The sequence below is a fragment of the Brachionichthys hirsutus genome, chromosome 5 (assembly GCF_040956055.1).
Source record: "Brachionichthys hirsutus isolate HB-005 chromosome 5, CSIRO-AGI_Bhir_v1, whole genome shotgun sequence".
NCBI lineage: Eukaryota > Metazoa > Chordata > Actinopteri > Lophiiformes > Brachionichthyidae > Brachionichthys > Brachionichthys hirsutus.
The window spans coordinates 5,991,309-6,010,803 of NC_090901.1; the positions used below are offsets into that span (position 1 = coordinate 5,991,309).

General features: G+C 43.7%; 1 protein-coding gene across 1 annotated transcript; it reads left to right on the top strand.

Moving 5' to 3' along the window:
• Window positions 1–9,954: 9,954 nt before the first annotated feature.
• On the top strand, window positions 9,955–19,057 carry nrn1la (neuritin 1-like a). The gene is made up of 3 exons (XM_068739958.1): window positions 9,955–10,078; window positions 10,188–10,332; window positions 18,772–19,057. Exons 1-3 carry the CDS (start codon window positions 9,955–9,957, stop codon window positions 19,055–19,057), a joined length of 555 nt encoding a protein of 184 aa, XP_068596059.1.
• The last annotated feature ends 438 nt before the right edge of the window (window positions 19,058–19,495 follow it).

Consider the following 19,495-nt stretch of genomic DNA (forward strand, 5'->3'; position numbering starts at 1 on the left):
AGGGAGTCACGCTACACGTGTGCTGTGGCGGTTCAAACCGAGCCTTATACATATTCATCGACGCAACTTGGCATATTTTCAAGAAGTGCAGAGAGCCCAATATGCTCCTGTCCAACTTTATTAGGCTGCTACAAGCCACTCGCTGTGAAAGGAAAAGGCAGCGCAGCACAGGAGATGAAGGGAGGCAACCCCACCTGGAGTTTAAGTTAAACCGACACGTTTTCTCAGCATCGTCGTTGCAGGTTAATCTTCTGAATGCTGAAGGTTCTGTGAGGGGTCGCCACAGCAACCCAACCGTCCTTTGCATCGTCCTCAGCATCCTTCTACCGATATCGTCCCTGTCTCTCCTCTGGACATGTCCAAACCATCAAAGTCTGTCCTCTCTGACTTTATCTCCAAAACGTCTAACCTTCACTGTCCCTCTTATTGTCTCATTTCTAATCCTATCCAATCTGGTCACTCCCAAGGAGAACCTCTTCATCTCCGCCACTTGTGTGTCCGGGTTCTCTGGTTTCTTCCCGTCTCCTAAAAACATGCAATTTAGGTGAATTGATCACTCCAAAGTGTGTTTGTGTGTGTGTGTGTGTGGCCCTGCGATGCCCTGGTGACGCATTCGGGGTGTACCACGCCTCTCACCTGCAGCCACCTGGGATAGGCTCCAGCAACATCTGTGACCTGCGAGGTGGAAAAGCGGCTGCAGAAGAAACAATTGTCTCATCGACAAGAAAATGGACGGATGGCTAAAATAAAAGCTACAATTTTCACGATCTATTTTCCACGTTCCTCCGTGACCCGTCCCGGATAAGCGATGGAAGTGGAAGATGGATGGAATCTCGATGAAACGTCGAGATCCTTTGTTTATGGTCATTTCCTTTTTGATGAGATTATAGGATTATAATTCATTGGGAATGTGCTACACTGTGTTTCCACCACATGCTCTTAGCAAGCGAATAAGCCTATAAACTACAGAACGCATCAAATCAAACCAGAAGCACGAGCCGCGCTGCTCTTCCCTCCTCCAGCAGTTCACACCTATTGATCCGAATGGCGTGGAGACAGCGTTACCTGTGGAGACGGCGTTACCTGTGGAGACAGTTTACCCACAGCAACACACAAACGCTGAACGCTGCCGAGCTGTGCTGCAGCAAAGCTCCTTCCAGTCTGCTGGCCGGCGTGCTGAGAGCGTCTTGTTCTTTGGAGCAGAGGACGAGCACGGGCTCACGGCGGTAGATTTGTCTGGTGAAGTGAGAGAAGTACGGAGAGAGTTTGGAAGATGTTGCGGCACAGTGCAGTGTTAATGGCTCAGAGACCAGCAGCGCTGCTTTTATAGATGCAGCCCTTTAAATGTCCAAAAAGCCTTGTCTGTGATGTCATCAAGAGACAAGAGATAAAGACCTCTGCTTCTCGATCTGTGCAAATATGGAGGAGCAATGAGCCAGCCGGCCGTGAACGGGTCATGAGATTCTGCATCCAGAGGTAGCGGTCGTGGAGGTTAGCATTTGTGAGCTAAACCAATCTGGGTCCAGGTAGTACTATCGGAAGTTCTAAGTCAAATTAACAAAACACAATCATTTTGCATTCGAGCTGAACTGAAAATGCTGCTGTTGCAATTGTTTTTTGCATTTCTCTTTGCTCCACAAAGAAAATCTTCCCTAATCGTCATGGTAACGTCATATTACACCATCATGCCAGTGCTGCTGGTCCAGAGCTGCTCTGATCTGCACCAGCACTTTTGTGTTGCCCTGAGTGTAGATATAGGCTGTCACTGTGGCTGATTAGCATGTGCAGAGGATTTAAAACCGCCCCACGAGGAGACTGGGGATTTGTCTGCAGGGTGACTGAAGCATGCGTGTCCTCGCTGCTCCTGGAATAAACTCCAGCTGTGACCTGAAATGTGCCGTGTTAATGAGCATCCATCCGGCAGCAGTCGCCAGTGAGGAGGGGTCTCAACCGTTTGCTGTGCGATCCCTCCTCTCTTTTCATAAGACGTGGAGAGGCGAGCGATTAGGAGAAGAGGATTAATGTGAGGGGTAAAAGACAAATTTCTCTTTCACACAGTCTTTCTATTAAGTACCTGCCCTGCTATAAAGTTACAAAATACAGCCACGAGTGCCAATTTGACCAATTTGCATCAAACCAGAGAACACACACCAGCACACACACTCAGACCGCCCTGCTTTTTAAGCCAATTTATTCACTGATCACAAGCCGTGTCTGAAGTGCTGCATAATCTCAGAGACTCATTTGATTTCATCCCAGCTTTAGAGGGAAAGTTTTTGCGCTTCTGCCTAGTTAGTATTAAGCATGTCGCTCCTGCCAGCTCTCTAATGGCCTAAACACATTAAGATCAGCGCCGGATCAGTCCACAGTCCAACTTAAACAGTGTGTGTGCATGTGCTCATGCCTTGTTGGTAAAAAGGAATGCAGCATCAGCCAGAAGCAAGTCGCTGTTTTCATTAGCTCCGCCGAGGAGGTTGTGTTTTTGGCCCGTCTGTCTGTTAGCAACATAACTCAAAACGTTCTGGACGGATCTTGATGATATCTTCAGGAAATGTTGGGAATGTTACCAGGAACAATTGATTGTATTTTGCTGATGATCCAGAAGAGATCCTGGATTCTGGATCACTTTGACATTTTCAATAACATTGCAGTAAATGGAGCTTCAAAATGTGTTCCTCAATAGCTCGGTTGATTATTGATTGATGTTAACGGCATCTGACACAGTCATGGAGGGTGGGGTGGGGGTGGGGATCGCTATCTCACCACCGAATTTCATCCAGCATCGGATGCGGATTGCAGATATTAGCGAGATATTTTTTTTTAATTGAGGGTACACTTGTAGCTACTGTGCATTTAATATTAGAGATAGAGATTTCTAACAACTTTTGCTCAAGATTTAGAATGATTTATTTCTGGATGATTACTTTAGAATATCTGAAGCAGTAGGGGAACTTATACCAAATATTTGAGAAGTAAATAATCCTAAATTTTATAATTAGTAAACAGGATGTGATTAGGGAGTCGGTAGCACAGATGTCTCATAGCATCTGAAGAGTTTTCATGTTCTCTCTCTGTCAGTAAATTATAGACCTGTGTGTGTGCGTGTGTGCGACCTGCCCAAAGCCAGCAGTGATAGGCTCCACCCCTCGACCCTACATAGGATAAGAGGTTACAGGAAATGAATGAAGGCGCTAGTGAACATCGTTTCAGTAGTTTCATGGTCACAGCAAATATCCACCAATGGCAGCAGCCCGAACCATCTTACCTGGCCCATGCCCCGCCTCCACAAAGTTAGAATGGAAATTGGTTTAGGAGTTTTTGTGTTCTTGAAAATAATTATTACACCCCTTAAATAGATTAGCGGACATGCTCCTTTATCTGTAGCTGCATTAAAGGTGATTTTTTGGGGGGGGGGGCAGGACGCCTCGCTTTATGAGAATCCTGAAATCCGACCCATAGTTTTAATTCTGCTGACTAACCGGCACACAGATGATCTGTGTGAATAAAATGTGAGTTGTAAATGAAACATTGGGCATCTGAGGAGGAGAAAGCTTCTCTCTGAGTCCTCCCTATCTCTCCATCTCTGTGATGTTGTCTGTCCATGCTAACAAGCGCTGATGTTTCCAACTGAAGCTGCCGGTGCACTTTTCTTTTTTTACTGATCAGTTTTGGAAACCGGCACCAGTGAAGGACCTCATGCCTCCTTTCATTTCTGTTTTGTTGCTTGATTTCCAACCCCCCCCCCCCCCAGAGAGAACAGATACTGGCAGAGAACACAGCAAGAGAGGTGTTAATGGGAAGGTACTGCAGAGCAGGTTTCACTCTGGAGAGTCACCTGACCTGGACGGGTCTAATTATAAGGTGTTGTTGTTCCCTTCTGGTCCCATGAACACGCACGCAGCGAGAGCAACGCGCACACACGGGTGCTGCACGCGTGTAAGCACAAAAGCATGCACACAAACTGATGCATCGATGCAGGTACGAATGCGCACAGTAATTCACCAAACTCATTCACACACACACACAGTGGGCTGTTACCCGGGTACCATCGTAAATTCAGGCAAACATTTCCATGTAAAAGTTTCCATAACACATTTGGTGGAAACACGCTGCCGTGATTTGTCCTTGTACTTCACATCTAATGAGGGCATGAAGGGAACTGAGGACGTTCGACCAGCTGACGCATCGTCAGAGGTTGTTCAGACTTAGTTTTATGTTTGAGAATGAGGGTCAGGAATTTAGTTGTGGTGTTTAAATTCAGTAAAGGGGTTAGAAAAAGAAGTGTGTAGGGGTTAGGGTTAATCTTGAGATTAAATCTTGAGTCAGTGTTTAAAAAAGAATACATGCCTTTTGATTCGTTATAGTTAGGGATTTCAGTTAATTAAATGGCGTCTTCTGTGTCCCAGTCTGGCTCTGGTCATCACCCTGGAACTGCAGGCTCCGCCCCCTACCAAATCTTCTGATTCCTTGTTTTCAGATGCACAGGCGTGTGGGTGTGTTTGTGTGTGAGGAGCCAACTGCATCAGGGATGGATTGACATGTAAAGAAAAATAGCTCCAGGTCTAATCAATTTGAATGTCGTCCCGAGAGACTCCCCTGTGTGTTTGTGTGTGTGTGTGTGTGTAGGTGTGTGTGTGTGTGTTTATCAGGTGAGTTGTGCAGCAGGCATCAGCAGCATTTTAGTCCAGTCAGCATTGATCTCGCCAGCCACAGCACAACCAGATTCGTGAATAGATCATTGCGGTGTGTGTGTGTGTGTGTGTGTGTACACGGATGTGCCTGGATACCATCTGCCTCCTGTTTTCCCACATTCTCAGACGTTGCAGTGACAGTGAGTCCGAGTCTTGTGTTTCTTCTTCCACACTCGATGCAGCAGCAGGGCGTTGTCGAATTTATCGCCGCTGCTCAGAGAAGAAAAGAAAAAAACTTGTTTTACATTACTGGCAAATGCAAAGAGTCGGGGTCCCCAACCACCGGGTCACAAGCCGGTACCGGTTCATGAGGCATTTGTTACCGGGCTGCACGGAAAGAATAAATAATTTATATAATTTATGTTGTATTGATTATTAGAGTCTGACAGGTGTTTTATTTTGAAAAACTACCAGACCTGAAGGACAGAAGCAATTATTGAGACCACAACGTCAACAGATGTGCCTGTAATAATAATTTAATAGTTATTATAAGTGCATAATTATAAGGTTTAGTGGTTATATTTACATTCTATTTTTATTTTAATTACCCCTGGCCCATGTCAGGAAAAAGGTTGGAGAGCCTTGGACTAGAGGAAATGTTATCAACGTAAAATGATTCATGCTTTCATTTCAAATAGATCTCCTAAAACAGGCAATTTAAAAACTTCAATTTATTCCAAACGTTGCTGCTAGACGTTTCACCAACAAAGAAGAGAGTGCACATCATCCCGGTTCAGAAGGACCTCGCAGGCTCCCGGCGTCCTTTAGCGCAGACGTTAAGGTTCTTTCTCTTGTGCATAAAACTCTTAATGGTTTGGGACTGGCCTACATTGCAGATTCTCTGTCGTTCCTTCATCTCTTAGATCTTGAAATGCCGGGTTTTTACATGCACAAAGCCAAACACACGCAGGAAGATAAGCAGCACAAACTTCACTCTGGAACGAACTGAAGGGCTTTAGGAGACAATTTTATTATTGCAGCTTTTATTTAAGGCTGTTCTTCCATATGATTATTGAAGTACCGCAGCTCCTTCTGCTGCCGGCTGTTTCTGTGGTCCTATAAGATGGTGACATCAGCCAATCCTTGACGCTCCGGACCTCTGATCCAGAGGAGCGAAGCGGATAAAACTCATTCTGCTTTCCTTAAACTCAAACTCTACACCTGAAACGTGACCGAAATGTATAGTATGTGTACATTTACACTGTAAATGTACACATACTGTATTCATATATTTGTACAGCACCTTTAAAAATAATGTTTACAAAGTGCTTTTACAGACAAGACAGGAAATTTAAGGAAACATGGCAACTAAGTGCAAAATCGTGTTGCCAAAGAAGATCAGAGACAACGCTGAAAGAATTAAGAGCAAGGTTAAAAAATACGAAATACACAGTAGATGATATAAAACCAAAATATGGAGCTGATGGTCACTGACTACACGACAGAAAAATACCATGACAAAGGTAATAAATAATTATCTTGCTGTGATTTAGTGTAAATGAAGGGAAACCGGCCCACTGGTGGAGCCGCTCCTCAATCAGAAGATGAAGAGGAGAACAATCTTTGGAGCCTTACTTTTCTATGAGGAATGAAATAGCTTGTTTGCCCTGCCCGACTGCTTTGGATATAAAATGCCTCGCTTGTAAAGTTGTTAAAAATGAGTTGTTGCCACGTAGCACAACGTTTGCTCTGCTGCAAAACAAACAAACAAAAAAACAAATGCCCTTGTTGTTGTTATATGACGGATTTTGTTCTATTTTGAAAAATGAAGCTTGATATTTATGATCAGATTTTAATGACTTACATCATCCATTGCAATAAATGAGCTCGGGCTGCCAGGGAAAGGAAGTCATGAATATTGAGAGCCAAACTAAAACGTGCTCTTTCTTGGCATTTGTTAAAGAAACATATTGGATAACACCCGTTAATATCCTTCAGCATTTGTCTTGAGTCAAATCAGACTTTATTGGGACCAGTGAGTTTCCTTACATCAATATTCTGAAACCATTCTGCTGATCAAGTATTATTTGTCAGTGCAGTTCATTAGCGCCCTTAGAAAAATGCTTTCCTCCTAGCTTTTCTTATCCTCTTTATCTTTCTCTGATCACAAATCAGTGCTCGCTGTCCATTTCGATCAGCACGTTCCTACTACCGCTCTCTATCCTTTCTCTCCAGATATTACATGGTAATCAAGGTTGGTTGAGAAACCATTGATCAGTTGCTCCTTTATTGATCCGCCTGCTGCAGCACGCTTGTGTGTGAAGCACCTGAGTTGCTTCAACTCTATTCTTTCCCACCTGTGATCTTTCCTGCTGAACGCCCTATGGAGGGCCAGAACTGCCACAATTAAAAATAAATATAAATGGGGGGGGCGTTGATTAGTTTTGGAGGAAATGGAAGCCTGAGATCATCACGATCCCTGTCAGCGATGCAGCGACCTCACACACACACACTGAATGGTAATCTCTTTCGTTTATCTCTGAGAGTCCTTTAGTGATCATTTCTAACTCTTTTTCTCTACACCGGTCTTCTTTTCTCCATTTGCAGCTGTTTTCAATCCCTCCTCGGGTCTTCATTAAAACTTGATGGCGATGAGTGAAGCCAATAATTGTCAGGCCCCATGAAGAACCCTGTCTGAAATCAATAGGTTTATCAGAAGAAGAAGAAAAAAACAATCCAGAGTGAACAGGGGAAGGAAAGGGTCTGGTTCATGAAATATTAAGCAGCAGTTCTCTGGGGAAATGGGGGAGCGCTGTGGTGCTGCTGTGTCTGACCCAATTATCATCTCCTGTTCAGCTGCCAGGCTCCAACTCTTTGACTTTTACTCAGCACAACTAGCCACTTCTGGAACAGCCTCTCTTCAGGAGTGTGATCCCTGCTACACTAATCATGACATGATGCAGCTTTGTTCTCGAACCCTTAACGGGGCCCATATTGTCTCATTGAAGTATCAATCTCTGCCAACGAGTCACGACAAGGCTCCTCTGAGATGAGCTGAGTCTGAAGCAGCGCCGCCTTAGTGTTCTGTTATCGGCCACGAGGTCCTTCTGGGACGGCGTAACGGGTTTCATGCTGGGCAACAACCACTAAACCTCATATTATGCACTTGTAATAACTCTTAAATGGTTATTACACCAATGTTTGTTGAAGTTGTGGTCTCAGTAATTGCTGCATGTTTTGTTTTATGTTTTTTCTTTTAAAAAATTCTAAATTTTTGTCTTTTAATCCAGGGTTCTTGATCTCTGTGTGTTGAAGCAGATTCCAAGGCTTCGTTGCCTTGTTTTCTAGCTTGTCTCCACATATGATGCAGAGCGGACTGGGTGCATGAGTCACCTGCTGATAAACCCGTGTTTTAAATCTGACTCCTGGTTTGTTAAAAGCAGCTTTCTTTTCTTGGAGCTCGTCGGCTCCTCTTCTTCCTCCTCAGTTGGATTTTTCGCCTTCTTAAAGAAGTTCTCCAAAAGACACTTTTTATTAATTGTCTTTAGTTTACAGGTTTATTATTTTTTTAGAAATGTTGATGGATCCTGTATTCCGCATTTGTCATTTCTTTTCTCCCGCAGCTACAATGATTTTTTTTGTTTTGGCATTTTTCCATCAGACACTTTTAGGAGCTGATTTTATTCCTTCCACTGCTTTTGCGCTACGGATAAGCGATCCACTCACACGCCGAATAACTCGGAATGACTTAAGAAAGCAGAGTTGCGATCGAGCTGCTGTTTGTGTCGCTCATGCATCTACTTTTAAATGCAGGATCACACCGGTCATCATTGAGATTCCACTCTGTGTCGCCCTCTCTTGTGTATCTGCACTGATCACCATTCAAACACTGCGGTACAACCGGCAGGCAGCCATTGGTGTGCGCTGCCTGTCCTGAGCCAGAAGCTTTGAGATGAATATATTAGTTCTAACAGAAGAAAACCAGGAATGAGGAAACCGATGGCAAAAGAAAAACCAATTCATGTCACCAACGTTTGTCTTCACCTTCTTTTCCACCCATATGTGATGAACAAAGTTTGGATGGAGGTAAGAATAAACAACAGTGCATTGCCAAAGCAAACGCACTTTAGAATGCATGATGCATGATGGCGGCAAATCAATCTGTAAGAATTGATCTGACCTGAAGTCATCACCGTCTGACATCAAAGCTGCAGGAGCAGCTACATGAACTGTAAATGTGATTAACCTGTATCAATCACCTAAAGATGTCCTATGTTTGTCTTAATCAAAGCCAAAAACCTTTATCACCTCAAAAGTAATAAAAATCTGGAGATTGATAATTGAAAGTCTGGATATTCTGCAGCAGGATCAATTAGTTGATTATTAGTTCAAACTGCACCTGCATCTCGCTCTCAAAGTTTAACGGGACCAAAGTTAGACCAACGACCATCTTCAGATTCCTTTTCATTAAGATCCATCCAGTGGTTTTCCCGTAATCCTGCTAACAATCCGATAAACGGCATCTAAAGCAGGAGGTAATACAAAGATGGTGTATAAATACCTAAAAACAGGCTTTTTGCTTTCCTTATCTAAAATGTAAAAAAATCAGATTCTTCTTTCTGCGACCAAAGCAGATTGTAACGCATGGCATTTTCCTTGTTCTTGTCGATTCCATCATTGTGATCGATCCAGCCACTCCCTGAGCTGTTGGACACCAACATCGAGTCTTACTCCTTGTTAAATCCCTTTTCTGAAATCTGATTTATGTTTCTGTAGCAGTACATGCTCAGTTTCAAGGCACTTACTTCATAATTTAATGCTTAAGCTGCGCTAATCAATACGTTTACATTAAAAATGGATGAAAGGGCGATGTGAAATGAGGATTGCGGTGATGAACCTATGCAGGAGTATCTCCTCTCGCTGCACTTCTCTTTGGCTTCACAGTGTTTCATTGCGTTTTGATTCACACTCACGGCTGCAGCGCTCTGCAGCGAAGCATCTCGTATAAAACCACTGTGAACTCCCTGCCCAGCTCCAAACAGCAGACGTTAGAGGGTAAACTTCGCTTTGCATCGCTTCAATCTCACATATATGAATGACTGGCCGACTGACATTACGTTTAAGCGACAGGAGCTGAGAATCCCAACGCAGACTTGAATGCAGAGGCGTAGAGGATGCAGCTCGGGTTATGAACCAAGCGTCCACGTAAACAGGCCGACTGCGTCCAGGAAGAGGCGACTGGGAAAAGTACAGGAAAAGCGTCGGGGAAAAAGGAAAAATAACACCTTCAGTTCAGCGTTCCGGTCATGCACCTTCTCTAGTGATGAAACGCTTCCCTCAGGAGTATCTGGTGAACGCGGGCAGCGTTTCTGTAACGTGTGTGCGACTGATAGCACTGCAGTCCGGCTCCATTGTGTTGCAGAGACACAAAAGCAGGACAGAAAGCTGTGCACCCTTGTCTCATGTCAATCTGGTCTTGCAGGACAGACTGAGGTCCTTATGTTGTTGCTTCGCTTCATCTTTTCTGTGTGCATGTGTGGCTTTGTGTGTCTCCAGTGCTGAGCCCCTGCCCCGGCGCTGCAGCCCAGCGGTGTCACTACATCTACAAGGGTTTCGCTCAGTGTCTGATGGCTCTGGGCGACAGTCTGACAGACAACGGCCGTAAGGACGAAGACACACACGAGATACACTCCATCTGCAGGTCAGTGTTTGATCACACACACACACACAGCATCGCACGAAACACGCAAATCCGATGAAAAGTTCAGTGTTTCGTGATTACCTCAGGCGAGGTGGAGGTTGTTTAGCCTGCCTGTCTTTTAGCAAGATAACTACAGATGGATCTTGATGAATGGAAATGTTAGGAATGTTACCAGGAACGAATGGTTACATTTTGGTGATGATCCAGAAGAGATCCTGGATTCTGGATCACTTTGACATTTTCAATAACATTGCAGTAAATGGAGCTTCAAAATTTGTTCCTCAATATTTCGTTTGATTATTGACCGATGTTTATGGAATTTGATAAAGTCATGCAGGGTAGGGATCTTTATCTTACCATCGAATTTCATCCGGATTTGATCCAGATTGTGGATACTGTCCACAATCTGGATCCGTGATCCCACCAAATGCAACGTATACCCCTATGGGTATACGTTGCATTTGGTGGGATCACGGAAAAACTGCTGGTTGGATCTTGATGAATAAAAGTCTGAAAATTGGGCTTCGTCAAACATAGATCCCATTCAATTTTGAGAACGATCCAGACACCCGTCTGGATATTTTTAAAAAAATCTGGATTTTGCCATTTACTTATAATGGAGGCTTGTTCAAAAAATCATATCTTGTAAAATCTGCATTCAACTTACTCACCAAAAATCACAGTCATAAACGGGTCCGATATGAACTATCATGAAAAATCTGCCTGATCCAGAACAAGGTCAGGAAAAAACATTAAATTCCATTTATGGATTAAAAAAATAAAAAATAAACTCTGATTCACTTTTGCTTTCCCACACTGGAATTCTTCTGGACCTGCCGGAGAATATTCAGCTGTTAAAGTACCTGTTTGAATATTACTACCTTAATGAAGACTTATGGAATGCACTGAAGTAAATATGCAACCTGCACCATTAACACTGACACATCATGGGTCATTGAATTGGAATGTATAAAGTATTTTTTATTTAAGTACTTTGTAGAATTCTAATGAATTCTTTTTTTTTTTTTAACTATTTGGCCTTCAGATTGCACAGGTGAGGAGAATGAGTGGGAGGTTTAAATGCGAGTGGGAGGCAGCCGCCACAGCAGTGAGGAGGACCGAGGTCTCTGTCTGAATAGAATCATCCTGCTTGCCCTAAGATTTTGGTAGTTAAAGTGTACAAAAGAAATAAGTCTTCCAAATCCCTTTTACCTGCAACTTGCTCACTCCCTATTCAACCCATTCAACCGAAGTTGATGCAGTTCACCTAGAGGGCACTGATGAAGAGGAGCAAAATAAATGATCAGTGGCCCTGCAGGAGAACAGAAATCTAATACTGTACTGCAGAAGCACATTTTCTTAGACATAGCAAAAGCAAAAGGATAAAGTGTTTTCCTTAGAAACGTGAATTTTAATTCCGGTTTGACTTCTCAGACCCCGGAAGCCTCCTCTCCTCTCGCAGCAGATCTTCCTTCTGCTCGTTCCTTCATCTGGAGGCCTGATGAAGCTGATTAAAGATGCAGAACGTCTCTCGCTTCCCTTTCTCTTCTCTACCTTTCACATTTCTCTATATCCTGTATCTATCCATCACTCCTTCCTCTCGCTCTGCCAACATCTCACTTCTCTACACACACACACACACACACATACATACCTCTGTCATCCATCTTCCAGAAAAGTCATATCCTCTCGACCAGGGAAACCCGCCCCAGCATGTGAAGAGTCTCAGAATAGGATCGCTGATCTAAGAACAGTGTTCCTGTCAAGTGACATTTGTGCGGGACACAAATCAAACGCAGACTCGCCTGCCGAGCCGACAGCGTTAGCAGCTGTTTAATAACAGCCGAGCATGAATTGTAAGCAGCACTCTTTATCTCTACATTATAAATGAGGATTTGCAAACTTGATCAGGCAGAGACAAATTGGTGCTCTTTATCTACTGCTGGTACAGTTTAAGAATAGCAGCACCGGCAATTCACAGGGAAGAGCTGCTTTTATTTAACCTCTGCCGAGGAGGGTAGGTTTTCACCGCCGTTGGTTTGTCTGTCTCTGTCTGTCTGTCTGTCTTTAGCAAGATAACTTAAAAAGTTACAGATGGATCTTGATGAAATTGTCAGGAAATGTTGTGAATGTTACCAGGAACAGAAGATCAAGAAGAGACCCTGGATTCTGGATCACTTTCAAATTTCCATTAACATTTCAGTCAATGGAGCTTCAACATTTGTTCCTCAATATCTCGGTTGATTATTGACCGATGTTTATGGAATTTGAGACAATTGTGTAGGGAGGGGTTCTCTATCCCACCACTGAATTTCATCCGGATTGGATTATGTAGATTTTCTAGACGCATTTTAAACTGACTTTAATATCTCAGATGCAGAAATGTGTGGCTGTTGACATTTTGTTTAACTCATATATTGATCCCTGATGTTGATGACTTGTGACAATATTGGTGAATATTTCTGATCATGCTTTTTTGCAGCTCTCCCCCCCCCCCCCCAAATTTTCCTCCAAATTCGTATTTAAAATAAATAGTTTTGTGAAGGGTTGAAGAGATCTCCTACAAGCAGAACAGTGTGTGTGTGTGTGTGTTGCCATGGCCTGCAGCTCACCCATCCTACCACTCCACTGTTGTTCACTCTTTTATTCCTTGAGGTACCAATTAAACTGCTAATCCTGCAACCCAGCCACCTTAGTATGAGTGTTTCCTAATGCGGGGACACTGGAGCTCACACACTCATGCAATGCATTCTTGTCCCCAAACTACATCTCTGTCCTCACCTCCCTTTCTCTTTATTTTTTTGTTCTCTCACTCTCGTTCTATCTTTGCCTCCCTCCATCTCTCTGCTGTGTTTTCCCTCTCAGCTCCCCCTCTCCACTCCCACAAAAATGGTTTTAGCGTGTCTATCAGAGCCCCTTAATGAGGAGGTAGCACGGCACTCCCCTCTGAAGATCCACACACACACACACACACACACTCACGCCAGCTACAGTAGGAATAACAGCCAACGATTTGCATCTAGGCCAAGGCTGCTTCATTGTCAGTGCGCTCCCAGGAGTGCTACACTGCTTTTATTCCTCGTATTCATAACCGGCATTATGAAGTTGCAATTATTCACTGTGGATCCAGAGTAAGTGAGGTGAAAAAGGAAATATTGGGGGCTAAAACTGCAGGGGAATTACACACAAAATAATTCAACAGTTAAGTTAAATTGGTGCATGGTGCATCTCATGATGCATTTACTCTCCGTAGCCTCTGTGAATTTATAGCAGAGGTGTTGCCTACAGGATTTAATCCACAGATGAATTAGAGAAAACTTTTTTTTTTATAATCTATTTGTTAAGTCTAAAGATAAAAAATTATTTATTTCATTTCCTTGCTTTCAGTTGCACAAACAAAAGTTGGAGATTTATGTGCTGATCAACTAAAATATGTTCTTAGGGGACTCCCAATCAATCAATGAGGTGGAGAAGAAAGGAATGTATAATGGAACCAATGTTCCGGTCTATCCTGTATATCTCAGATGGAAATAGATGAAAACAGAAATGACTCCGGTGTTAAAGCGTCTGTTCAGTGTCAGCAATCTCTTCTTTCACATACCTTTATTTTTATCCTCCACAGATTCAGGTGAGGCCGTTTGTGCTTCATTCATTGCATCTCATTGTGGCATCTCTGCTCCTTTTCCTGCCTCCATTTCCAGCCGCTTTCAGCTTTATGCAGCCTATTTAGGATGCAACTGTTGGAGTTCCTAAAAAAAAACACACAACAATCTTTCTGAGTGCTGCATCGTTTAATACCGTGCAGATTTAAAAAGTGATTTGAGGAGGAAGTGGCTGTTTTTATTTTCACCAAGAGGCAGTCGTGTGTAAGAAAGTGGGATTGCAGAACTATAAATGCATCTGCTGCAGTTTCACATTAAATAAGTTTATACGCGTCTAAAAAAAATAGCAGTTTACTGCTGGAGACTTTACAGCCGGCGTGCTGCAGCTGCAAAATATAGATCTGTAAATCCCGCATGAGTGGAACATCCAGAGCTTGCTGCTTTTCAGCGAGGTGAAGGAAGCCTTCTTGAACCCCGATCAAGGCCGCTGCAGCTGAAGTGTGATGATTTCAATATAAAAGCTTTGTCAGAGTCTTCCTCCAGAACAGCTCGACTCTTTTCATTCCTGTGCCCTTTGTGACTCACAGCTCTGAAGGTGCAGCAATGTGTTTTTTTTTTTTTTTTTACCTTTTAGTACATCAACCTTCTGTCGGATGTGAAAAAAGACCCACACAACTGTTTTCTACCTCTTGTGAGTCCGTGTTGTGTTATTGTGTCTTCTCTCTGATAGCTCTTCCATGTGAGCTGTGTGAATGGAGTTTTCTTCTTAATGTGGAAGCATGCACAAGTGTCCCTGTCGCAACAAATCCCTAAATGTTCTGTTTGATTCGGCTTTCAGTATCCTGTAATACAGTGACCCATGAGCGTATGAACATATTGGCGTGTATAATCGTTCCAAGTGAGAAACACTGTGAAAATAAGTCCATACTTGGGGCTTGGAGGTTTTCAGATGTCAGCAGCAGCATGTTCTCTTTAGAACAAACATGCCCTCAGGAGGTTTTATTGCCGTAAAAGCAGCTGGTTGTCTGTCAGCGTCCTCGGTGCATTTCTGCTGTCTCTGCACCACCTGCAAAATAAGACGAACACACGCACACACAATTTCAAACACAAACACACCAGAAACTCCCGTGCACACAACGCCGTCATCTTTTTTTTGTCAACGTTCTTGCTGTCTGTTATACCAACACACACAAGCCCACACACACACACACACACGGACAAAAACGATCAGCAGATGCTGACACACCAACACACACCCCACCTGTCAGCAGCAGGTAAACAGCCGTGTAAATCTTCAGAGGTGGACCGCTGGAGTGTTTAAACCTTGGACCCAGGCCACACACACACACACACACACACTAAAACTTTGTGCTGTGAATTTACAGTAGCTAACTTTCAACAGCTTTTCATGAAGAATGAATTTCATTGGTTTTCATTGGGCGGCAGAGTGGTGCAGTTGGTAGTGCTATTGCCTTACAGCAAGAAGGTACCGGGTTCGAATCCGATATAGTGTGGCGTTTGTATGTTCTCCCCGTGTCCGTGTGGGTTTCCTCCCACTGCCGAAAACAAGTAATTTAGGTGAAATGGTTTCCTCCAAATTGCCCATAGTGTTTGAGTGTGTGCGTGTCTGTCTCTGTGTGGCACTGAAATGCGATGGCGACATGTTCGGGGTGCAACCCGCCTCTCGCCCACAGCAAGCCGGGACAGGCTGCAGCAACTCCCGTGACACACAAAGCGGAAAAGCGGCTCATCTACAAGAAAACAGACGGATGGTTTTGACAGTGTTTTAATTGGAATAACAGAAATCATAAAACGTGATGCTGCTGTCGGACACGTCAGGACGTCGCTGTATATCTACATTAACTATTAACAAATTAGTCCCAAACCCAGGGGCACTCGGAAACTTTAAAGAGTTAAAGGGAGGGACCTGGAAATGAATCATCTTTCTGCATCCTGAGCCCAGCTGCCCCTAAAACCATTAAACTGCTACTAATGATAATAATTTGTAACAGTGAAATGATGCAAATTAAAATCGACTAACAATCAAAAACACTAAAACACTTTACGAGGATAACATTTAGCTCGTTCCTAACATTTCAACACTTTCAGGGAAAGTTTGTTTGACCTGCTACCGGAAAAACTCGACATGAAAACCAAATCAAAGATCAAATGAAGAAGAGAAATAAAGTAGTTGCAACAAACACACATTTGAGGCCCCCTGCAAAGCATGTAAGAAAGTTCATATATGTATATGCGTACTTTTCTTTCACCTTCCCATGATGCTTTGCTGTCTGCAGGTAAGATTATCCCACAGTGAATAAAGACATTCTTTTAAGGGGCTGTGATCACTTATTTCTCCCGGAATACACACATCATCATTAACATAGCTCTACAAACACACACACGTAGAGTCGAGAGAGGCCAAGGCTGTCAGCCGCGACGGCAGCAGAGCTTTAGAACGCCGCACGTGGGTGTGCTGGCGAATTTATCTTTCCATCTGCGTGAGTGGATAAAGATGAGACGACAAGATGGCATCTGTCAGAAGGCGATATAAATACGTAGGTTTGTCTGTCTGGCGACTCTTCTGCGCTATGATCAGCAGCGAATGCACCCAAAACGACACGGCGCAGATCAGAAACAACCTCGCAAATGAGAAAATGTTGTTTTTATACATGATTTTTATTGTAAGAGTTCAGTTCAGGAGAGAATGACGACTATGAATGATACGAGCCTTCAGGGGATCACAAAACAGAGCCTCCCATTTTATCACAACTTCTGATTGGTCTAAATTAGATTCTGGTTTTTGATCCCTCAGCGGCTGCAGTCATAAATAAATGCTTAAGTGACGCATTCAGGTGCTGCCGGACCCTTCGATGACGGAGGTTTCCTTAACGATGTGATGCATCTTCTTGCAGCATGTGTCCTCTTGCTAGAATAGGGATTTCCCCCTCACACGCCGTGCATTATGCTGCAAGCAGTCTCCAAAGCAGCGCTATTGTCTGTGGAAATGTCAAATGCCCGAAGACATTATAAAGCTTTCATTTCAAGTGGCTCGAACATCCTGCTGTTGTTTTTGGATCTGGATTTCCCCATTTACTTATCTTGTAAAACATGCATTGAATTCACTGCGGCAAGAACAATCCAGAACCTTTTGATGATGATCCAGATCACCATGTGGACGGTGTGAATCCAGTTAGATGGGGAATGAGCTGCTTGGCGGAGGTCTGCGCTCTCGGAGTGATTTTCTAGTTTACACATGATTTGAAATTAGAGAAAGATTCTCACGTTCTTTCTCACCTGTTCAGAGTGTATTGCGACACAGCAGTGGGAATACTCACACCCACAGGACAGAAACGAAGCCCGTCAGAAGCAGATCTCAGGGCGGTGCTGATAATGTGTACCTTTACATTCTTTTTCTGAAGTTTTTCACGTCAGAGTTTTGAACCGAGCCAGCTGCTTCTGCTGTCGCCTCCAGTATCCTCCTCCTCCAGTCAGCCAGCATTTCCTCAGAGGCAACTTAGCCATCGCATTCACTCCGAGAGAATTACAAGCCCATTACAGTCAGACGGCATCTCTGGATGTGGAGCTTGAAGGTTATTGGAATAAAGTTTAATGTTGTGTTTCACCGAGAAACGATATTTACAGCCCATCAGAAAAATGAATTGCTTCTGTCTCGTCTGCATCATATTTCCATCTTGTGTCTGACTGAAGACGTGTCAGTATATCACAGCACAATTCAACACTTGTTAACGGCTCACATCCTCTGCTCTTTCCTAATTGTGTCGTGGCTGCGTTCGATAGCACACTTGTTGTTGAAGGTTGAAGCTGTTTAAGTTCAAGCCTGCAGCTAACATGCTGGTTTAATTACTGATGACCACCTAGTCATGTAAATTGGGGAACAACCCCGTTGTAGCCTCCAACACTGACCACACCCTCGTGTGCAGACCTAAACCAAATTCCTCTTCCTCGCATCCCATAAACCATCAGTCTCCCTCCTTTTTCCGGGCCACAGAACGCTTTCATGCCGCGGCCAGAAAATTCCCCTGAAAAAAAATGCCATGTTTGTGTGGCTCTTCTTCTTCCTCCTCAGTTGGCATTTTCCCCTTTTGTAAAGAAGGAGATGTATCACGTGACCAAGAAGATTCACAGGCGATTGATTCATTAACTCGCTTTTGTTGGACACAAATGCAACATATGTGGTGGCAGCAAATAAAAAACGTGCTGGTTAGACAAATCTGCAGCTCATTCTCAATAACTAAGAGAGGCCGAGAAATCCTTGGAAATATAAGCATGCAATTTACACGGCAAAAATGTGCTGTCAAGTACTGTGCCATATCACAGGGCACTCTGCTGTAAATTGTTCGCTGAAATCCCTACAGTGTCTCTGGTGTTCACTTGACTTGCACTGGAGCGAGAACTTGGTGTGCCTTGAATCCTAAAACTTCAACTTGTAAAATAATAGAAGAAACCAGGGAGGTATATTTAGTCTTTCAGCTTGCATGTGGAGAATCCTCCACCCTAGAGAATGGAAATATTTCCTAAACTTCAACTGCACTTTGCAGCACAGATTAACTTTTTCCTGAATATATATATATATTCCTCAAAGGTTATTGAGGAAAATATCTAAACAACATCTAAACCCCATCATCTTTTTTACAATACTTATTTGTGGCTTTTAAATAAACACAAAATGAGCTTTTTGGTGTCAATTTAACACACAATTTCACTTTGCGATACGATCAAGTACTGTTTTCTACAGTACAGTACAATATATAGTCAAGCATTTAACATGGGCAAACGTCCTGATGTTTCTCCTTGGTTCTTTTCCCCTTTTCAGGTCATGGGATGAATTCCATGACTGCGCCAACGGGGCGATGGCGGGCTGCCCGGAGGAAGCTGCAGCTGTCTGGGAATCGCTCCGCAAGGAGTCCAAGAAGATGCAGTTCTCCGGAAACCTTTACGACATGTGCTCGAACCGCAACGCCCACCCCGTAGCCTCGGTGCCACCCCGCGACTCGCCCGGCCAGGATGAGATCAACCGGGAGTCGTTAAGAGGTCGTGCTCATCATCTGGCAGGCCTCCACCCTCGCATGCTTCTGCTGCTGCTGCTGTTTTGGATATAACTGAACAAAAGAAATGGGACTAGTGTGAATAGATATAAACTCTGTGTATTTGTTCTGCCACAGGTCCATAGACTGTCCACTCTTTTTTTGGCCCCGCTCTTCAGGGGTTGAATCTTTCTAACCTGCATGTCCAGAGGCCCGACAGTCCTTTTGATAGTATGTCTTTAAACTGCCTGTGCCATTCCATGCATATTCTCTGCCTTTTAACTCTTTTGGAGGCACACAAAGTACTGAGATCGACGTGCATGATGCAAACCGGCCTGCAAACCTTCACACTTGGAGCAGGGTTGTTTTTTATCCCCTTTCGCCTCGTGCTTACTTTCTATGAGCTCATACACGATGGCTCCAGGAGGAGTCTGGAACCATCTTTAATAATACAGAAACAACAAAGCCTGAGATGAGAGACGGAGAAGCCAAATGCAGGATGAGTAAAACGCG